General features: G+C 41.1%; 1 protein-coding gene across 1 annotated transcript; it reads left to right on the forward strand.

Moving 5' to 3' along the window:
- The first annotated feature begins 76 nt into the window (after positions 1-76).
- samhd1 (SAM domain and HD domain 1) lies at positions 77-14,209 on the forward strand. Its single transcript, XM_027159202.2, has 16 exons — positions 77-411; positions 2,892-2,958; positions 3,169-3,241; positions 3,594-3,754; positions 4,075-4,190; positions 4,602-4,672; positions 4,771-4,926; positions 5,000-5,100; positions 5,413-5,521; positions 5,644-5,735; positions 7,325-7,440; positions 8,283-8,422; positions 9,941-10,030; positions 10,529-10,633; positions 10,786-10,923; positions 11,809-14,209. The coding sequence occupies exons 1-16, from the start codon at positions 168-170 to the stop codon at positions 11,986-11,988; spliced, it is 1,959 nt and encodes a 652-aa protein (XP_027015003.1). The 5' UTR covers positions 77-167; the 3' UTR covers positions 11,989-14,209.
- Positions 14,210-21,522: the final 7,313 nt, after the last annotated feature.

A 21,522-nucleotide genomic window follows, 5' to 3' on the forward strand; every position in this document is an offset into this window, starting at 1 on the left:
AGTAAATAAATACAAATGTTTATTTAGTGAGATTAGAGAAGTAAACAATCCGAGTTTGCTTCCTGGTTTACATATGACGCAATCACGTCGTACTTCGTGCCCGACCGCTAGGGGGCAGTGAAATCGTTTGAGCGGCAAAGTCAAAAATAGACCCGGCTTCAGTTTTCATGTGTCAGCGGCGGTGGAAGGAAGACGCAGCTCAGCGGCGGTTAATCCTTAAATCTTGTCAGGCGGAGAAAACACGTATCATGGACAGCCGAAAGCGCCCGAGAGAAGAGCCGCGGATTGTGGAGCTGCTAAAAACCCCAGAGAAAAGGAATAAAGAAGGGAATTACAAGGACTGGGACACCGAGGAAACCTGCTCCTATCTTCACCAGCATGGACTCGGAGAATGGGAACAAAAGTTCAGAGGTAATTTACTAATATATCCAAATAAAACTAATAAAAACGCTAGTATTGTTTCCCAAAAGATATTTTTTCCATACCCGTTTTCCGACGTTTAGCTTCACCCGTCATATTCATTAGAAGAACGTTATGTCGAGCCTCATTGGACAGAGAAGGCAGCTTTCAGCCAATCGTAGCTCAGGTGGGCGGAGTCTGAGGCAGAAAACGGGTGTGGAGAAAACTCAGTGTTATTGATGTAATAATGACATTAAAAACAGTATTAATGTATTTATCTGAATGTCATAATGTTGTATTAATATAGATTTATAGTGTAATTATGTCATTTATAGCTTTTTTTATTCTGAAATGAGGATTATAAAGTGGGTGAATATTCATTTGTACAGATGCATTAATATGTAGGGAATTAAATAGAAATTAGATAGAAATAATCTCATCATGAAGCTTCCTCTAAAGCGCTTTAAACACTAAACACACACTCCACACACACTCACACTCCACACACACTCACACTCCACACACACTCACACTCCACACACACTCACACTCCACACACACTCACACACACACACACACACACACACACACACACACACACACACACTTTGGGGAAATCGTGGCCTAATGGTTAGAGAGTTCGAGTCTCAGGCCAGCAATACCACGACTGAACCCCCCAACTGCTCCCCGGGCGCCGCAGCATAAATGGCTGCCCACTGCTCTGGGTGTGTGTTCACGGTGTGTGTGTGTGTTCACGGTGTGTGTGTGTGTTCACGGTGTGTGTGTGTGTTCACGGTGTGTGTGTGTGTTCACGGTGTGTGTGTGTGTTCACGGTGTGTGTGTGTGTTCACGGTGTGTGTGTGTGTTCACGGTGTGTGTGTGTGTTCACGGTGTGTGTGTGTTCACGGTGTGTGTGTGTTCACGGTGTGTGTGTGTGTGTGCACTTTGGATGGGTTAAATGCAGAGAACGAATTCTGAGTATGGGTCACCGTACTTAGCCGTATGTCACGTCACTTTCACACACGCACATGCACACACTCACTCACTCACTCACTCACTCTCCACACACACACACACACACACACACACATGCTATTACTTAATATACATAAGTGAAACTGGAACTCTCTTATTTCACAAATGTTCTGAATCATTTGACTAGAAACTGGTAAAAAGTCGACTGTTGTCCTGTAATAAAAACAAATCTCTGTGGAATAAGAGGTATAAAATGCTTCAGGTTATGCAGATCATATGAAAAGTCTCCATCCATCAAGCTCGACTGATTATTTTCTTCTATCTGATTATATTATTTTCTTCTATCTGCACACTACATTCTTTTTTTTTTTTTTAATTTTCTTCCTTCCTTGTGTACTGGGCCTTCACAGATGGACAGATAATTTATTATTTATTGGGAAACGACAAGCCCGGATGTGACATTGACCGACAAGTAGAGACGATTCTTAATTTACACTAATATTAAACTGTATTGATGGACAGTGTGAGGACAGACGGAAAACAGACACAGATGAACAAACAGACAGACCAACAGTGTTGTCATCCAGTCTGTACAGGGACATTCGCAGACAGTATAACTGGTGTGTTGTTCTGATATAGTACTTAGCGTTTCTTCATGTGCCCATGTGTGACCTTCGTCTGAAAGCTGATAGTCAATGTGAAAAAGAACGGTCTGTCTGGAGAATGATAATAAACTGCTGTGTTACCTCCTCTAACCTTTACACACTGCTGTGTTACCTCCTCTAACCTTTACACACTGCTGTGTTACCTCCTCTAACCTTTACACACTGCTGGGTTACCTCCTCTAACCTTTACACACTGCTGTGTTACCTCCTCTAACTGTTACACACTGCTGTGTTACCTCCTCTAACCTTTACACACTGCTGTGTTACCTCCTCTAACCTTTACACACTGCTGTGTTACCTCCTCTAACCTTTACACACTGCTGTGTTACCTCCTCTAACTGTTACACACTGCTGTGTTACCTCCTCTAACTGTTACACACTGCTGTGTTACCTCCTCTAACCTTTACACACTGCTGTGTTACCTCCTCTAACCTTTACACACTGCTGTGTTACCTCCTCTAACCTTTACACACTGCTGTGTTACCTCCTCTAACCTTTACACACTGCTGTGTTACCTCCTCTAACCTTTACACACTGCTGTGTTACCTCCTCTAACCTTTACACACTGCTGTGTTACCTCCTCTAACCTTTACACACTGCTGTGTTACCTCCTCTAACCTTTACACACTGCTGTGTTACCTCCTCTAACCTTTACACACTGCTGTGTTACCTCCTCTAACCTTTACACACTGCTGTGTTACCTCCTCTAACTGTTACACACTGCTGTGTTACCTCCTCTAACCTTTACACACTGCTGTGTTACCTCCTCTAACCTTTACACACTGCTGTGTTACCTCCTCTAACCTTTACAGTCTTTACAGAATTCTTTTTTTTGGTGTGTGTGTTCCACAGAACAGAAGATTACAGGATTGGGGCTACGCTATCTTACTGAACTCCAGCTGGAAAAGATGGGCATTGAGTGAGTGTGTGTGCGCGAGAGTGAGTGTGTGTGCGCGAGAGTGAGTGTGTGTGCGCGAGAGTGAGTGTGTGTGCGCGAGAGTGAGTGTGTGTGCGTGATCTGTATATGGTCTGTTTGTCTTTAAAAACTGCACCATTTTTCACCAGGAATCACTGATGTCACACCAGTGTTTTCCCCCTTTCTCCCCCCCCCCCCCCCTCTCTCTCTCAGGCCTATGGGCTCCAGGCTGCAGATCCTTCACTATCTCAGCAAACTCTGGCAGATCTCATCTGAGTGCATGAAGGTGTGTTGGATAGATTTTACCGTTCAGCTGTAATTCAGCAGCTGAGTGTCACTCACACGGGGAGCAAAAAGAACAGCCTCATGTTTCTAAATCTGACAACTAGAGTGTGTGGTATTGGGGGGAAGTGGGCGGAGCTTTAGGAAGTGTCTTTAACATTGTAAATACAGAGTGTGACGAAAGAGAGACAGAGAGCGAGAGAGAGAAAGAGAGACCGATAGTGAGAGAGAGCGAGAGAGAGACAGGGAGACAGATGGTGAGAGAAAGAGAAAGAGAGACAGATGGTAAGATAGAGAGAGAGAGAGAGTTCCTGATTTGACTGAACAGTTCTAACTGTAGTCCTGCTTTCACTCAGGTCTTTAACGATCCCATTCATGGCCACATCGAGCTCCATCCCCTGCTGGTGCGCATCATCGACACCCCTCAGTTCCAGAGGCTACGGCACATCAAGCAGCTGGGAGCCACATACATGGTGTTTCCTGGAGCTGCACACAACCGCTTTGAACACTGCATAGGGTGTGTGTGTGTGTGTGTGTGTGTGTGTGTGTGCTGCACAAAACAGTTGAACTGGTTAGACTGGGTTTCCTTTGTTCAACCCATTAAAGTTTCAGTTATAGATGAGTCAGTGAATCAACACCTTCATCTGATCTGACCTGAAAATTCAGCTACAGCTTCTAAACCAGAAACCTGCTGGAAATTCCAGTGAATTATATTCAGATGTCCTGATGTCCCCACGTCCTGATGTCCTGAAGTCCTGACGTGTTAATCACTCATTGTTACAACCCGATTCTCATGCTGGTCAAATTAAAAGCCTTTCTGTGTATTTTGTCTCTCAGTGTTGGACATTTAGCAGGTTGTCTGGCACAAGCTCTGAACGAGAGACAGCCTGAGCTCCTCATCTCCAAACAGGACATCCTGTGTGTTCAGATCGCCGGCTTGTGCCATGACCTGGGTAACGATATATACACACACACACACACACACACATACATACATACATACACACACATACATACACACACACACATACATACATACACACACATACATACATACACACACACACATACATACATACACACACATACATACATACACACACACACATACATACACACACACACACACACACATACATACATATACATACACACACACACACACACATACATACACATACACACACACACATACACATACACATGCATACACACACACACACACACACACACATACACACACACACACTCACATTCTCACTCACACACCCACTCACTCATCCACCCTATTAAGCTTTCATAAGTTTTCTCTGATTAGAAGAATTCCTGAAATGAAAACGGTTGATAATTATTATCTCTGGCAGGTCACGGTCCTTTTTCCCACATGTTCGATGGATTGTTTATTCCCACGGTTCGACCCGGACTGAAATGGAAGGTAACAGAACGAAACCGCACCCGAGTTACTGTTTAAAACTAGTTCAGATATGTAATGCTTTCCACAAGGACGACCGAAAGGATCTGTTTCCTCTGCAGCACGAGAGCGCGTCGGTCCAGATGTTTGACCACCTGGTGAAAGTGAATAATCTGGAAGGAGTGATGGAGGAGTACGGACTCTCTCTACCCATCGACCTGATCTTCATTAAAGAGCAGATCGCTGGGCCGCTGGACTCCGTTTCCTCGGCCAACAAGGTAGAGTGTTAGCGCTGGTTCTGCTCGCTGCGCACGAGAACACACAATAACCGACGTTTCACTTCCCTCGTAGTGGGCGTACAAAGGCAGATCGGAAGAGAAAGCCTTCCTGTACGAGATCGTCGCCAATAAGAGGACCGGCATCGACGTGGACAAGTGGGATTATTTTGCGAGGTGAGTTTCGGTGGAATCGGATGTCACGGTGCGAGACAGCGGAGTGTGTTGTGTGTGTATATAAAATTACAGCAGATCAAATTTCAGGTTTAATATTTCTGTAGAATTCGGACCATAAGATTTATTTAGATTTAAAACCATTGGACACAAAAAATAGTCCATAAATAAGTCAAACAAACATACATAAATAAATAAATAAATAAATAAATAATCAGGAACAGTTACTTGTTATGGCTGCAAACTAACACCTGAGATTCATCACACAGATTATTTATTATTATTATTATTATTATTATTATTTATTCTAAACAGAGACTGCTATCACCTGGGCATCCAGAACAACTCCGACTACCGTCGCTTCCTCAAGTTCGCTCGAGTGTGTGACGTGAAGGGCAAGAAACACATCTGCACCAGAGACAAGGTCCAGTCTGTTCCCATCATGCTTTGCATCTTCATTCGCATCATCAGCGTGTTTAAACGGGGAGAGGAACAGAAACGCGGCTAATAAACCGGAAGTTAATCAGCGGTGTTTTTCTTTCACAGGAAGTAGGCGATTTATACGACATGTTTCACACACGTAACTGCCTGCATCGCCGAGCGTACCAACACAAAGTGGGCAACGTCATCGAGGTCATGTGAGTCCACTAACCACATTTATAGAACTGAAGCCTTTATTTTGCCACATAGACATTACAGCGTGGTGAAAGTCTTTCTTCACATGTTCCAACTTTGGAGGTTGGGGTCAGAGCACAGGGTCAGATAGGATACAGGGCCCCTGGAGCAGCGAGGGTTTAAGGGCCTTGCTCAAGGGCCCAGAAGTGGCAGCTTGGCAGTGCTGAGGCTTGAACCCTGATCAACATCCCAGAACCGTAACCGACTGAGCCTCAATGTCGCTGCTGATTTCTGTTCATCGTAAATACTTAGATATTAACCGTAACAATCATAAACAGTGATTATTGATTATTATTTGTTTATTATTTGTTAATTAAGAGTTTTAAAAAGCCAAAGCCACAAATCTGAGTTTTAATACACAGTATACAATTATTTATTTTTTTATACATTTATAGTTTTATGCATTTCTAATTTATATAAAGAGGTTTGTGAAAATTGTTAATTTGAGGACATCTAGAGGTCTTCACGGGTCCACTTAGATCCGAAAACCAGAGGTCTGAGCCGAGACCCGAGCGGGTTCTGGTCTAAAAGTTTCACGTGTGCCTCGGACACGGGTCGGGTATAATAATAGCGGCGTCGGGTCTCAGGGTAATTTAAAATGAATGTGTTTTTACCGGACGGACCCGAGAAGACCCGGACTAATGTATCTCGTGTGTGTGTGTGCATCGACTTGAGTCCTTTTCCAACCTCTCCTCTGTTTGCCAAGACTGCTTGTGACATGTGGCTGGCGACGTGTGACTGGCGGTAAGCTAATTTTCGTTGAAACAGACCTGTCAATCAATTTTGAATCCACTCCGTAGCGGTTACTTTGGTGTAGAGTTATGCAACATTCGGGTCCAGTCGGGTTAAAAAATAAATTGCCGTCGGACTCGGGTCTAATTTTTCGGGTTTGTCTCGGGTCGGGTCTTTATTAAAATAAAAAAATGATGCACGTCGGGTTCGGGTAAAAAGTGATTCGGGTCACTTCGAGTCGGGTACATTTCTTTAGACCTGAGAAGACCTCTAAAGACATCGTGTGTATTTATTTTGAAGATTTTCTTTTACCGCCCTAAAAAGCGTTCTGTGTTCGTTCGATCGATTAAGTGATTTTTACATTTCTGTGGTGTCAGTAAAAGAAGCCCTGGCCTTTACGATAACTCTCACAAAGCTGTGGAGAAAAACACGATGAATCGATCGTGAAAACTTCCAGTAATCCAAAGTCCCTTCAATCCGGGATATCAATACACGAGCAAGGTCCAGCTGATATTTCTCCATATAAATCATCTGCTGTTGAGGTGAAACACGCGCTCCATCGCCCAAATGTCCCGCAAGCCTCATCTTCCCTCATCATCTTCCCTCATCATCTTCCCTCATCCTTATATTAGGGATATAATGTGTTAATCCCACCCCATATCTACCAGAACGGTTTGCTTCTTGGCATCTTGTAAGAGTGTGAAGCATCCTGAAAAAGTGTTTGTGTGTGTGCGTGTGTGTTTGTGTGTGTTTGTGTGTGTTTGTGTGTGTTTGTGTGTGTTTGTGTGTGTTTGTGTGTGTGTGTGTGTGTGTGTGTCAGGATTACAGAAGCTCTGGTGAAAGCCGATCCGTACATCAAAATCCGGGGCTCTTCAGGAAAGACGTACAGAATCTCAGAAGCCATCGAGGACATGGAGGCTTACACTAAACTCACAGGTCTGATCAGATTAACACACACACACACACACACACACACACCCAGTCACTCACACACCCAATCACTCATCCACCCTCACACACACATATCCACTCTGACACATACACACAAACACTTGTACATACCCACACACACAATCTCTCACACACACGCGCACACGCACATCAACACACACACGTTCTGCTTGTTAAAGTGTTGTGATGTCTTAATATTCCAAGACGTTGAGCTGGATTACGTCTGTACTGTGTGAGTGAGTGTGTGTGTGTGTGTGTATGTGTGAGAGGGTGTGTATGTGTGAGAGTGGATGTGTGTGTGAGGGTGGATGAGTGAGTGGGTGAGCGTGTGTGTGTGTGTGTGTGTATGTACAAGTGTGTGTGTGTGTGTGTGTCAGAGTGGATGTGTGTGAGGGTGGATGAATAATTGGGTGTGTGAGTGACTGGGTGTGTGTGTGTGCGCGTGTGCGTGTGTGTGAGAGATTGTGTGTGTGGGTATGTACGTGTGTGTGTGTGTATGTGTCAGAGTGGATATGTGTGTGTGAGGGTGGATGAGTGATTGGGTGTGTGAGTGATTGGGTGTGTGAGTGACTGTGTGTGTGTGTGTGTGTGTGTGTGTGTGTGTGTGTGTGTGTGTGTGTGTGTGTGTGTTAATCTGATCAGACCTGTGAGTTTAGTGTAAGCCATATATAAAATATGTGTGTAGTGGTGTTGTTTATCATGGTATCGACATACAGGAATATTGTCCAGCCGTAACGTAACGCTACTCAGCGCGGAGTATCATGTGACACATCAACGTGGTTGTGGATGTTTTTTTTTTTACGTCTGACCTCTCGACCTCTCGACAGATCACATATTCGAACAGATCCTGTACTCGTCTGATCCAGTGCTATCTGAAGCTCAGGCCATCCTGCAGAACATCCTCTGTAGAAGGCTGTACAAATGCGTGGGCCAGACGACACCCGACGCTCACTATGACGTGTCACAGGTCAGAGGTCACACCGCTCACTCTGCCTGCGTCTTCAGCGAGCTCAGCGTAGTGCATGTTGAGACTAAGACCAGTGTTGTTTAGGAGTAAAGCTTTACAGACACACACACGCACACACACGCACACACAGAGTCAGACACACAAGCAGGTGTGTGTAGAAGGTCAGACGTGCACAGACCAACACACACACCAGCACGCACACAGACAAGGTCAGAAACAAAGGCACACAGACGATATTAACACTTTATCTGACCTCACACTTTACTGTGGCTGCAATAATTATATTAAAGTTCATCACACGATGGTTATAACTGACACCCCCCCCTCTTCTTCTTCTTTTTCTTAATAATAATATAACAATAATTAATATAATAATAATAATAATAATAATAATTAATATAATAATAGTTATTATTATTAACTTATTATTAACGTATTATTATTATTATTATTATTATTATTATTATTATTAATAATAATAATAAGTTAATAATAATAATAACACACACACACTGTGAACACACACCCGGAGCAGTGGGCAGCCATTTATACTGCGGTGCCCAGGGAGCAGTTGGGGGGTTCGGTGCCTTGCTCAAGGGCACCTCAGTCGTGGCTGGCCCGAGACTCGAACCCACAACCTTAGGATTACGAGTCAGACTCTCTAACCATTAGGTCACGACTTGCAAATATATAATTATATTTGGCCCACAAGATCATATCAGATGTGCATTACAGCAGACTAGCCGCATGCTCCGCTAATACTACAAATCCCAGAATGCCTTGCCACTGCCAAGCGCCCCTCATTCTCTGGTAACAGTCGTTAACAACCATGTTACAGTCACATCGGGGAAGTTAATTCCACCCTCCACAAAAATGTCCAAACGAAAGATGGACGAATGTAATGTACGGATATAAAGGACAGACCTGTTTGTCTCGTGTGCTAACGGAGCTAACGTGTCTGTAACGAAAGTATATAACATAAGAAGACACTATGACACGAAACATTATGAGAAGTATAAGGACCTGGACGTAAAGCAGAAGCTCCAGAAGGTGGAGGAGATGAAAAAAAGTCTGGTTTCCCGACAGACTATGTTCATGAAAGCTAAATGAAAAAGTGAAGCTGCTGTAAAGGCTGTAAAGCTTTATTGTGGCAGCAGAGACGGCAAAATCTGCCCTTTGACGAGGGAGAGTTTGTCAAAAAGTGTAGGGTCAAAGTTTGTGACATGAACACCACTGATGTGTCTTTTATTTCTAATTTAATTTCTTATGTGTCTGTAATAACAAACTCCGGTCGTTCCAAATCCTGTGTTTAAGCAAAGGTAAAGTTTGTTTCCGTATGAATAAGGTTGAACATTACAAATCAGTTGCAGTAAATTTTTCAGTAAATATTCAGTTTGGCCTGTGACTTTATCTCAGTTTTAGATTTTGGCCGACTGTGAATTTGAGTTTGACTCCCCTGGTGTAGACCTTCAGGATTTACGCAGCGTTTGTGTTTCCTGTTTCTTTCCTGTCTTTCAGGACATGTTACTCACATGGGCTCGTGAGGTGTCTGAGTGTAAACCTGACGGCATTGCGGTGGATCTCATGCCCGAGGACTTTGTAGTCAACGTGAGTAAAAGAATTCTCCCCGTGAGTGTGTGAGTGTGTGAGTGTGTGAGTGTGTGTGAGTGTGTGTGTGTGTGTGTGTGTGTGTGTGTGTGTGTGTGTGTGTGTGTGTGTGTGTGTGTGTGTGTGTGTGTGTGTGTGTGTGTGTGAGTGTGTGTGTGTGTGAGTGTGTGTGTGAGTGTGTGTGTGAGTGTGTGTGTGAGTGTGTGTGTGAGTGTGTGTGTGAGTGTGTGTGTGAGTGTGTGTGTGAGTGTGTGTGTGAGTGTGAGTGTGTGTGTGAGTGTGTGTGTGAGTGTGTGTGTGAGTGTGTGTGTGAGTGTGTGTGTGATCAGTGTGTGTGATCAGTGTGTGTGATCAGTGTGTGTGATCAGTGTGTGTGATCAGTGTGTGTGATCAGTGTGTGTGTGTGTGTGATCAGTGTGTGTGTGTGTGTGATCAGTGTGTGTGTGTGATCAGTGTGTACACTGGGAAGTGCAGTGACTGTTGTTGCTGATGTGACAGGTGATCTGTATGGATTACGGAATGAAGGAGAAGAACCCCGTGAACAACGTTTACTTCTACTGCAAGAAAGACCCCACTAAAGCCATCAAGATCCGCAAGAACCAGGTACAAATATTCGCCCGAGTGTCGCTTCCTTTTTCCTCTTCCTCCTTTCTTTACTTCCTCTGCTTCGCATTGAACTGGTGGTTCTCCAAATCGTACAGGATTCCTAATGCACTGTGATGTGTTGGTGCGCCGTGTGTGTTTTACTCCTGCAGGTGTCCAAGTTACTGCCCGAGCGATTTGCAGAGCAGCTGATCAGAGTTTACTGCAAAAAAACAGACGAGAGGAATCTGGAAGCGGCAAAGAAATATTTTGTGCAGTGGTGTATGAACAGAAACTTCTCCAAACCACAGGTAAAGCTCAGCACTTAGACGTGTTCCTGTTCCACCTGAGTGAAAATCAGGAATCATCACACTTAACATTGTGTGTCTGTGTGTGTGTGTGTGTGTGTGTTTGTGTGTGTGTCTGTCTGTCTGTGTGTGTGTGACTGTCTGTCTGTGTGTGTGTGTGTGACTGTCTGTCTGTGTGTGTGTGTGTGACTGTCTGTGTGTGTGTGTGACTGTGTGACTGTGTCTGTCTGTCTGTCTGTGTGTGTCTGTCTGTCTGTCTGTGTGTGTCTGTCTGTCTGTCTGTGTGTGTCTGTCTGTCTGTCTGTGTGTGACTGTCTGTGTGTGTGACTGTCTGTCTGTGTGTGTGTGACTGTCTGTCTGTGTGTGTGTGACTGTCTGTCTGTGTGTGTGTGACTGTCTGTCTGTGTGTGTGTGACTGTCTGTCTGTGTGTGTGTGACTGTCTGTCTGTGTGTGTGTGACTGTCTGTCTGTCTGTGTGTGTGTGACTGTCTGTCTGTCTGTGTGTGTGTGACTGTCTGTCTGTCTGTGTGTGTGTGACTGTCTGTCTGTCTGTGTGTGTGTGACTGTCTGTCTGTCTGTGTGTGTGTGACTGTCTGTCTGTCTGTGTGTGTGTGACTGTCTGTCTGTCTGTGTGTGTGACTGTCTGTCTGTGTGTGTGTCTGTCTGTGTGTATGTGACTGTGTGTGTGTCTGTCTGTCTGTGTGTGTCTGTCTGTCTGTGTGTGTCTGTCTGTCTGTGTGTGTGTGTCTGTCTGTCTGTGTGTATGTGACTGTGTGTGTGTCTGTCTGTCTGTGTGTATGTGACTGTGTGTGTGTCTGTCTGTCTGTCTGTGTGTATGTGACTGTCTGTGTGTGTGTGTGTGTGTGTGTGTTTTCTGAATGTGTATAGGACGGCGATGTCACGGCCCCAGAGCTCACACCACTAAAGCGTGACTGGCAGAATGAAGGCGATGACGACTCCGACAGCGACAACGACAGCGACAACGACACCAGAGCTCGAAGGATGCTCAACCATGGAAAACTCGTAAAAACAAATCTGTTTCAATTGCCACAAGACAAAACAAGCTAAAGTGTTGGCACCCCTGAAAATGCTCAGGTTCAGTATTTTTGGCACCTCCAACACCATCAGAGAACTTTAAACATGTTACCTTCTAGTGGCAGTAAATGACAGGAAGCTAAGAGCCACTTCTGGTGAATAAAAACAGGACAGATCTGAGATTATCCTGAGATCTCGACCTCTACCTGAAAATGCTGCCTACTCAGAGTGGATAAAGTATTACTGATAAAGTGTCAATGATAAAGTATCAATGATAAAGTATCAATGATAAAGTATTATTGATAAAGTATCATTGATGAATAAAACAATAAAAAAATTCATACCAGTGTAGAACATAATAGATCATTAGCATGAGTCTATTGGCCTTGTAACAATTAAACTGAACGTAAATTCATTTTGATGATTCTAAACATTACCAAAGCCTAAATAAATAAAAAGTCCTTTACTGCCACTCCCGGAAAAATGTTTATCGTTCCTGTAAAATCGGTACCCTGTTTTTCTTTTAACCATTTTTTTATTTTATTTTTTTTTAATATAAGCTCTATTTTTATATTTAAAAAAAAAATTGCAGACTCCATTTATTTGGTTTAAAAAAATCATGTTAATTTGTCCATCGTGCTCTTCATCATGCCATCTGAACGTCCTGGAGATGAAGGTTTGGGTAGGCGGGGCGGGGAGGGGCGGGCGGGGTTCAGAGGGCGGAGCTTGACAGACATTCCTTCTCCTATTATGTATCACCGTGCAAAAATGGTTTTATTTTGTTTAGTTCCTACTCTTATTTAATGTGGTTTAAGCTCCGCCCACTCGTTAACCCAAAGACGCCCGTCACCGGGTAGGATTGGGGTGGGGGGTGGTGGGGGTGGTGGTCGTGAGATCTACCTCTGTGTTACACGAGTATAATGAGAGAGCAATCTTCCTGGCGAGACGGAGGACATTTAGAACATCGTGTCCTCCTGTGATAACACTGTGTTTATTAGCAATAAGAGCGATGTTCATTTTTCAAGGTTTATTTATGCAAACAAAAGTTGTTCTGACATTTACACATGTATAGATGTATTTTTATATGTGTGTATTTTGGTATTTTGTTTCATTTTCATCCAAAGTATAGTTCTGGGACTTTTAATTTTTTATTTTTTTTTGTTGTCTTGTTGCCGGCATGTACGATGTTCATTTTTAATATCTATATATCTGTATTATTATTTTTTTTTGTTTTGTTTTTTTAATAGATCAGCAATTCTTTCTACCTTTCTATTCCTACTTGGATCTCAATGGGGATGCAAACTTTTGCACTAAGGCATAATAGTCTGTATTAGAGGTTCATACCTTCCCGACTTTATACCGTTTGTCCTTTTTCCCCCTTCTGTTGTAAACTGCAGATAAGCCAATCATCGTGTGAATACCCCGAAGCTCCGACACCTTCTCTGTATCTAGCCGATTTTTTTCAAGTGTTCCTTTTGCTTTTTCCGGCAAGCGCTTTTTCCGGTATAAATGGAGCAATTTTAAAGATTCGTACTAATGGAACAAAAAAAAAAACACTATTCCTGAGAGTACTCTAAATGCTTAGAGATTGCTTTGAGTGCATTAGTGTGAAAGAAAATCGATAGAAAGACATCGGTTAACTCTTTATTTAATAGCGATGCACCAATAAATGCTCGTATTTGTTGCTACAAACCGTCACTGCATGTGAAGCCCTGTTACTCATCCGTATGCAGCAGAAGTGTTTTTATTTATATTATAATTAAAATAAAAAATAAGGAACCAATATGCTGCCTAGGCCTCGAGGGTTTGCAGTAATCAGTATCGACTAATCATAAATGGTGTCATGCACCGAGGCTGATCCGTCATAGCAAACCGCGTATATTTATATAGATTTTTTTTTCTTTCTTCTAGACGTTTTTTTAATGTACACACTTTTTATATGCAGGTTAAACGTGTTGGTTTTTACTCTGCACGTGAGAAGAATCAAACCTTCTGCGTCGGCCCTTTAGCCTCTCGTCAGTCCGCTAACGTTATTCCTGCAGCGAGGTTTTGTTTGTTCCGAGGTGTTTGGGATTTGTTGAGGTTTCACTATTAACCGGTGCACTCCAGGGTTAGAAGGTGAGAATTTGTTTGCAGTGTTGTGTGGGTTATTATTATTTTTTTTTTTTACATGATTATGGAGAATTGTGTGATGGTGACGTGTGATGGCGTTGTTCATGAATGTAGATGAATAATAAAGCAGGATTGAGAGGAATCATTTTGCGTTTCTTTAACCAGATATTTATTCGATTTGATTCGGCGTGTGATGTTTTGTTTGAGTTTTCCGCCGGAGCTACGACACCATCAGCGGCATCATGTAACTATTTTTCTACAAAAAATATTCCAGCTTTTCACTTGTTTATTTTCATGTATTATTATGGATAGAGCTTGGAAAAGGGAGAAAAAGTATATATATTACATATCACATTAAATGTTTTTTTTATTACTTAAAAAATCTCAAAACCGAATATCTTGGATATAAATATTTTATGTATTTTGAGTCCCGCCTCCGCCTTGTGTGTGTGGAGTTTGCATGTTCTCCCCGTGCCTCGGGGGTTTTCCTCCGGGTACTCCGGTTTCCTCCCCTTGTCCAAAGACATGCATGGTAGGTTGATTGGCATCTCTGGAAAATTGTCCATAGTGTGTTGTCAGAACTCAGAGCCCGCCTCCGAGTGGACACATCGCAGGGTGAATCGCACTTTTAGACTTTTAGCCGAATATTGAATATCGAATACTATTTAAAGTAACTATTTAAGTATTTACTATTAAAGTAACTATTTACATAAACTATTAAACAATTTATCTCAACTAAACTTTACTGTTACACTATAATTGATACAAATTAAACAACGAGAAGACTTTCCAAACCCGGATGAGAATGAGCAAATTTCTTTTATTGCCGCCAATCAGCCAACAATTCCATTGAGCTCAAGGAAAAATTCCTAAGTCAAAAGTAATCAAACAAAAACCCAAAAGAACCCATGCCACCCAAAAAAGCAAGCAAGCAAGAGCCCCCTCCAAAGGAAATCTCCTCAATATATACCCTGGCACCTCTAGGCACCTTCTATACATTCAGGTAATCCCTCCATTCTAAATTCCCCTTACTTTGCAAAATACACAATAAGACCTCTCCTTATTTCCCAGAAAAACAAGTCTGCCCTGTTGCTTTTCAAGCTTACTTCTGCAATGTTATTAATAAATATGTTTCGCTGTTAAAACATCTTGTCTCTTCTTATTCTTAAGTTATTTTGCCACTCAATCTTCCATAACACAGACAGACATCTTGTGTATTAATCCTTTTTTACAGCTACAGTAAGTTTCCTCATTTCATTTCTTGCTATTGTATATGATTTCTACTGATTATATCATTGATTGATTATATTAGCTTTATGAGTTTGAATTATGATAAAAGATCTTGATTATATTGGTTATAAATATAATATATGTTGCTTTGTATAGAAGTGGAGTTCTATGTTGACTCCTTAAGCTTAATAAACGTATGAGCTGAACATTATGATCTCAGTCTGTCCCTGTCCAGACTGGGCTTGTACGCACATGCATATGTTAATCCTTAGTTTCTCTAGTTCTACTAAAGGTCCGGTTCCCCTTAGACCCTCGATCTCAGATTCAGCAGGTCTGTCCAGCTGGTCGCCTGATACAGCTGTCTCGCCCTACTCCCTTCATGAGACCTGTTTCAGCTGAACTCTTGATTTTCACTTCCTCACACATTGTTGATCAGATAGCTCAGACTGACGAGGCCTGATAGCACTGAGCACTGGTTAATTTTACTAAGTTTATGATTACAATAAACTTCTTTTCTTGTTTACATCTGGCCTACAACATCGCCTACATATGTCCTATGACAACAATTGTAATATTTTGCAAGGCTTAATACTTTACTTTGGTTATAGTATTGTAAGGAATAATACCTTAATTATTTTTACTAAGATTTTTCACAACAGTGTGAGTGTGTGAGTGAATGAGTGTGTGTGTGTGTGTGTGTGTGTGCCCTGCGATGGGTTGGCACTCCGTACAGGGTGTATCCTGCCTCGATGCCCGATGACGCCTGAGATAGGCACAGGCTCCCTGTGACCCGAGAAGTTCAGATAAGCGGTAGTAAATGAATGACTGAATGTATTTTGAGTGAAAGATCAAGCGTCTGAGACTCGTCCATGTTGGTGTCACGTTCACGTCTGTGAAATGAAATCAAGTGAAAACACAAGTGGAAAATATGAACCATGATGAGGTAAGTTAAATTTTTAAAGCTAAATTCTTATTAAAGAAGCTAAAATTTACTTTTGGCTGCAAACAATCCTACAAACTATTGCTGTGTTTGAGTTGCAACTTAAAAATACCCCTCGATGTGAAATTTCAACTTGGTTAGTACTTCGTTTAAATCCGAAACGTTGTACAAACGTTTGAAGTTAGTAAAGTCGAATATAGCGCTCGGACCTGTAACTGTAAATCTGCAGCTAAAGTAGTTAAAGTAGCATTTTATGAACTTATGAAGTTCAGAAAAAACAAAAGAAAAAACAAAAGATGTGTTATACGGAGGTGTGTTTTTTCTCTTCATTTTGTACTTTGAATGTCCTGTGGTAGGAAATGACATCATTATGAATTGCAAATTTCTTCTGAGAAGTCACCACGATCACAGCATGTCTGTAGTGACGTGACATACGGTTAAGTACGGTGACCCATACTCAGAATTCGTTTTCTGCATTTAACCCATCCAAAGTGCACACACACACACACACACACACACACCGTGAACACACACCCGGAGCAGTGGGCAGCCATTTATGCTGCAGTGCCCGGGAAGCAGGTGGGGGGTTCGGTGCCTTGCTCAAAGGCACCTCAGTCATGGTCGGCCCGAGACTCGAACCCACAACCTTAGGATTACGAGTCAGACTCTCTAACCATTAGGCCACGACTAATGCATAGTGTAGCGTAGCTACATTAGCTTGATGTTTTTGTTCCATAGGAATAACAAATGCTTGACCTTAAGTATAACTTAACACTTTAAAACAATGATAATAAAGCTGTCTATCTATCTATCTATCTATCTACATTTAGGAGTTCTGATATATTTTGAAAAAATTCTCAATACCTTTAATTTCAATGAGACTTAAAATATTCTAAACATAAAGCTACGCACTTTCACATCAAACTCCAAGTTGGCTACATCCCAAAATCACTCTTATAGCTATTAATCTGTGTTATTTAGAAACACCATTAGTCAGCTAGGTACACACTTAGCAGCTCCTAGCTTCAGTAGTACGTTTCCCAGTGCCTTTGTCCCAAATCCCTCACTCCTAAAACTAGTGCATACTTGACAAAAGAAGAAATACTTCATGCCGTTTTAAGCCGTGTTTTTGAAATTCGTTTTTTTATTCATGCGCAAATCCACAATTAGCATTTAAACAGGTGGCTGGAAACACTTTATGCAGCGCTTTTGCTGATTGTTACAAAAAAAAAAGATGGGAGTAAACTAACAGCCCTGAGAGCGCCCCCTACATTAAGAGTTCCTTAACTTCACTTCATTACACTCTTTATTACAATGTACATAAACAGTAGCGAAGCTTCGTGATCAATTTCTTAATCCATAATAACAAAGATTGCATTCCCATTTCCTACTCAGAATCTAAAAGTATTATCAAACCTGGGAAATAGCAAAATAAGAACGGTTGCACGTTTTACATATATATAAAAAAGAAAGGAAGCAAAATCCTAAATGACAATCTTAACGTTTATTTACATTCAGAAAGTCTTGCTGATTCTTTCTGGGTGACTTTACGAATCTAATTTAAAAAAAAAAGTCCTTAAATACTCGCAAAAAAAAAAAAAGAAGGAAAGAAAAAGAAAATAAACCGGCAGCCTGTCGTTAGGCTTGTGCCGATGTACTCGACTAATTATCACAGTTTGCGATATCATCGTGATATGCCATTTTAACAAATGTCTGAGTTTCATTTGGGATTCGTCTTCAATCTTATTGTCAACAATCGTTCAATCCTGTTGTAGGTTACAAACAAGTTTGTAATTTTCAACCATTAGCTCTTGTAGCATAAAACGAGCCGTGTAACCTAACGGGTTAGCTAAATGCAGCTAGCTAGCTAGCAGGTTCTGATAGGTTGCGCTAGATTAGATAGCTAAATGTAAACACAAAAGCATCTTATGGCAAGTAAACAAACTTGTCTTGACAAACTTGACTGTTGGTGTCTCTCTTTTTTTTTTTTTTTTTTTTTTTTCTTAGAAATACAAATGACTATATAAGCGCAAAAGGGCAAAAGTTCATCTACTTAGATACAAAAAAAAACAATTAAGCTTTTTAAGCCCAAATCCTTAAGCAAAATTCAATTTGGACATAACAAAACTGACCAACTAGAAAGTTCTGTCAGGATACGCTACATTTAGCTAACTGAATGTATAAAATATGAAAAAATAACTTGACGCTCACAAATACGACGGTCGCTGTTCAAATTTTGCTTCAATAACTAGCAAGTTAGCTAACGAGCACGAGCTAGAAAGTACCACAACATTTCTTACAACGTTTTCTCTATCAGATAAGCCGTAATAATATTGTAGTAAGTGTTGGTGTTCGAGCTAGCAAACTAGCAACGAGCTAGCAAGTTCATTTTGGTGCCTGTTAGATAGTGCTATGTTAGCTAGCTAAACATAACCGCTGAAATCATTTCCGGAAATAAACAAATTCAGATATGACTGTTTATAAGAAGCTTAAAGGAAAGATTGTAAACAGATTCCTCAGCCGGGGCAACACTTCTGTCTGACTTGTTGTCCACATTTCCATGAACATTAGTTTAAAATCTCTTTCCGGTAGCTAGCAGTTAGCTAATCCATGTTTAGCTATCTTATCTGGTATACACTAGAAAGCTGTAAGCTAGAAAACATGACTTGATCTTATTTTATCTGCTGAACAGCTGCTTATTTTATCTGTCTAACTTCACCTCAGTTGATAAATAAAAATAAAAAATAGGTTATTCACGTCAACATTTTTTCCCCAAATGAAACTCACGGATAGCGTCTCCGCTAAACGCATCACGATGTACGGCACAACTCGGCACATGCCTAGCTAAACTACATCTTAATGACTCATGCTCGGCGTTACCTCAGATGGACAGATACTAAAAAGACAGTTAGAAATAGAAAAAGACATAAGGCATCATGTTAAAAAAAGTTCAGCATTAATAAGGGGAAACAGGCACAAACCTTACAGAGAGATTCGCTATATCAGCGTCGAGATACATGCGCATAGCATCTACGGCTAACAGAGCTCGGTTTTGATTCGTGGTGGGGGTGGGGGGGGGCGGCGCAGATTTTGGCTATGGATGTTGTTTTAAATCCTTATAGCGAGTAGCAACAATTACACGACTCACCCTGCGGATGACAATACGACGGTAATGATACACATACACGATTCTTGTATGGTTGAAAATAAAATACGAAGAATCATAAACGTGTCAGACATTTACACGTGTACACACTGTACATACAGGCATATAAGATACATATGCTGCTATGATACAGTATGACAGAATCATCATTATTATTATTATTATTAATATTATTAATATAATGCTGGAATTAACATAAACATGGCTTAGCAACTGCCTGATTAAAATAAAAAAATAAAAGTACAGGAAATTGTGAAGAAAAAAAATGCACAGTTTCTAGCGAATTAAAATGGACTGAAAAAGTATTTTGTCAAATACTACTACTACTACTACTACTACTACTAATAATAATAATAATAAAATATAGTGCAAAATAATACAATCTGCTTATGAAGGATTGATGTGACGAAAAAAAGTCCACATGTATAGATTTCAGATACATATGCTGCTATATTATGGCAGATTTACCACAAACTATCTTAAAGGAATAATTGACCATTAATAAAGTAAAAAAAAAAAGTGTAAAAAAATGATGTGGAAAAAAATGACAAAATATAGAAAGAAAATTTCAAAAAAAAAAAAAAAGTAGAGTGCAAAATAAACGTCTGCTTGTGAAAGACGGACACTAAACAAAATGTAGATATACTGTAGATAGTTTTCTTTACAATCCCTAAGACATATAAGACATCATTGCCTCTCTTGTTTCTGTTAAGTACCTGACTCTGAGTTCTGGGAAATGTTGGATTATTAGACAGATTTATAAATATGATGAGATGTTTCTCTTTGTAATGTTCCTAATGAGAACATAAAGGTGTGTGAGTGTGTGTGTGTGTGTGTGTGTGTGTGCGTGTGTGTGTGATTTCACTACTACACTCTGTATCAGCATGCTAATATGATGTTCGTGTCAGCCGTTTTGGGAAGAAAAATAACATTACAACCATGACGTAGTGTGTAAGTCGGTACGGATTATTAGTATGAAACTATTACAGCACATTTTTTTTGCGTAATCTGAATTCGCACGTTCTTGACTGCAGGGGATTGATGATGTGGATCGATAGGAAACGTTACAGAAGATGATGTTGGAAAGCACACACGGGCTAAGATGAGTTAGACGTCACGCTCGGCTGTAAACCGGGGAAAAGAAACGCTAATCTGGAATGTTCTGGATCTTCATCGTGTCTTTTCCTGAAGGCCTGGAAAGACTAATCTAACACACACAAATTTCACACCACATCCTTTTTTTGTGTGGTTTGATTACATATTCATTTTAAGCCTCACTCATGCCACACCCTGACCACGCCCACTTTAATTAATATTCACACCCGTTCTCTGTGATTGGTTTGTTTTGTTTTGTAATGTTTTTTTGTACGTTTATTCTTCTGTTGCACACCTACGTCACACTAGTAGCCACTCCTTCAAAGGGGAGGAGCATATGTTAAAATATAAAAAAAAAGCCACCAATAATAAGCATAATTGCTTGAAGTGATTCCTTGGTGAAACGCTGACCTTACTTCGAACGATATACACGATGGTATCGTTAAGACGATCGCCTACGTTTGATTCGCATTGTAAATCGGGTCCTAATCGATACTCGTCTAGAACGAGTTAGCTAATTATTACACGTATAAGCAAACTTTGTAGCACATATTGTGTTTTTGAGAAGTGTAAACATCATGAAATGTGATCGGTGAATTTCTTCATTTTCATTCATTTCTATTGGTCCGATTTATGAACCGTTGTCACGGTTCCAGATTTCCTGAGGTAAAGGTTTCCTTATTCTTCTCCTAGAAACACACAAATTTGCATATTTATTAAAGCAAACATAGTAAAAATGAGGGGGGGGGGGGTAGTAAAAGAGTTGTGAGTTGAAAGAGTGGTCTATCCAGGCCTTTGAAGTGTGTGTATGTGTGTGTGTGTATGCGTGTGTGTGTATGCGTGTGTATGTGTGTGTGTGTATGTGTGAGTGTATGTGTGTGTGTGTATGTCTTTGTGTATGTGTGTGTGTGTGTATGTGTGTATGTGTGTGTGTGTGTGTGTATGTGTGTGTGTGTGTGTGAGTGTGTATGTGTGTGAGTGTGTATGTGTGTGTGTGTGTATGTATGTGTGTGTATGTGTGTAT

Source organism: Tachysurus fulvidraco, chromosome 23, assembly GCF_022655615.1.
Source record: "Tachysurus fulvidraco isolate hzauxx_2018 chromosome 23, HZAU_PFXX_2.0, whole genome shotgun sequence".
Taxonomy (NCBI): domain Eukaryota; kingdom Metazoa; phylum Chordata; class Actinopteri; order Siluriformes; family Bagridae; genus Tachysurus; species Tachysurus fulvidraco.

Coding starts and splice junctions, on each gene's coding strand:
- samhd1 (XM_027159202.2), top strand. CDS start 168: ATGTGTCAGCGGCGGTGGAAGGAAGACGCAGCTCAGCGGCGGTTAATC. Junction 5,101..5,412: donor AAGTGGGATTATTTTGCGAG/GTGAGTTTCGGT, acceptor TATTCTAAACAG/AGACTGCTATCACCTGGGCA. Junction 5,522..5,643: donor ACATCTGCACCAGAGACAAG/GTCCAGTCTGTT, acceptor TTTCTTTCACAG/GAAGTAGGCGATTTATACGA.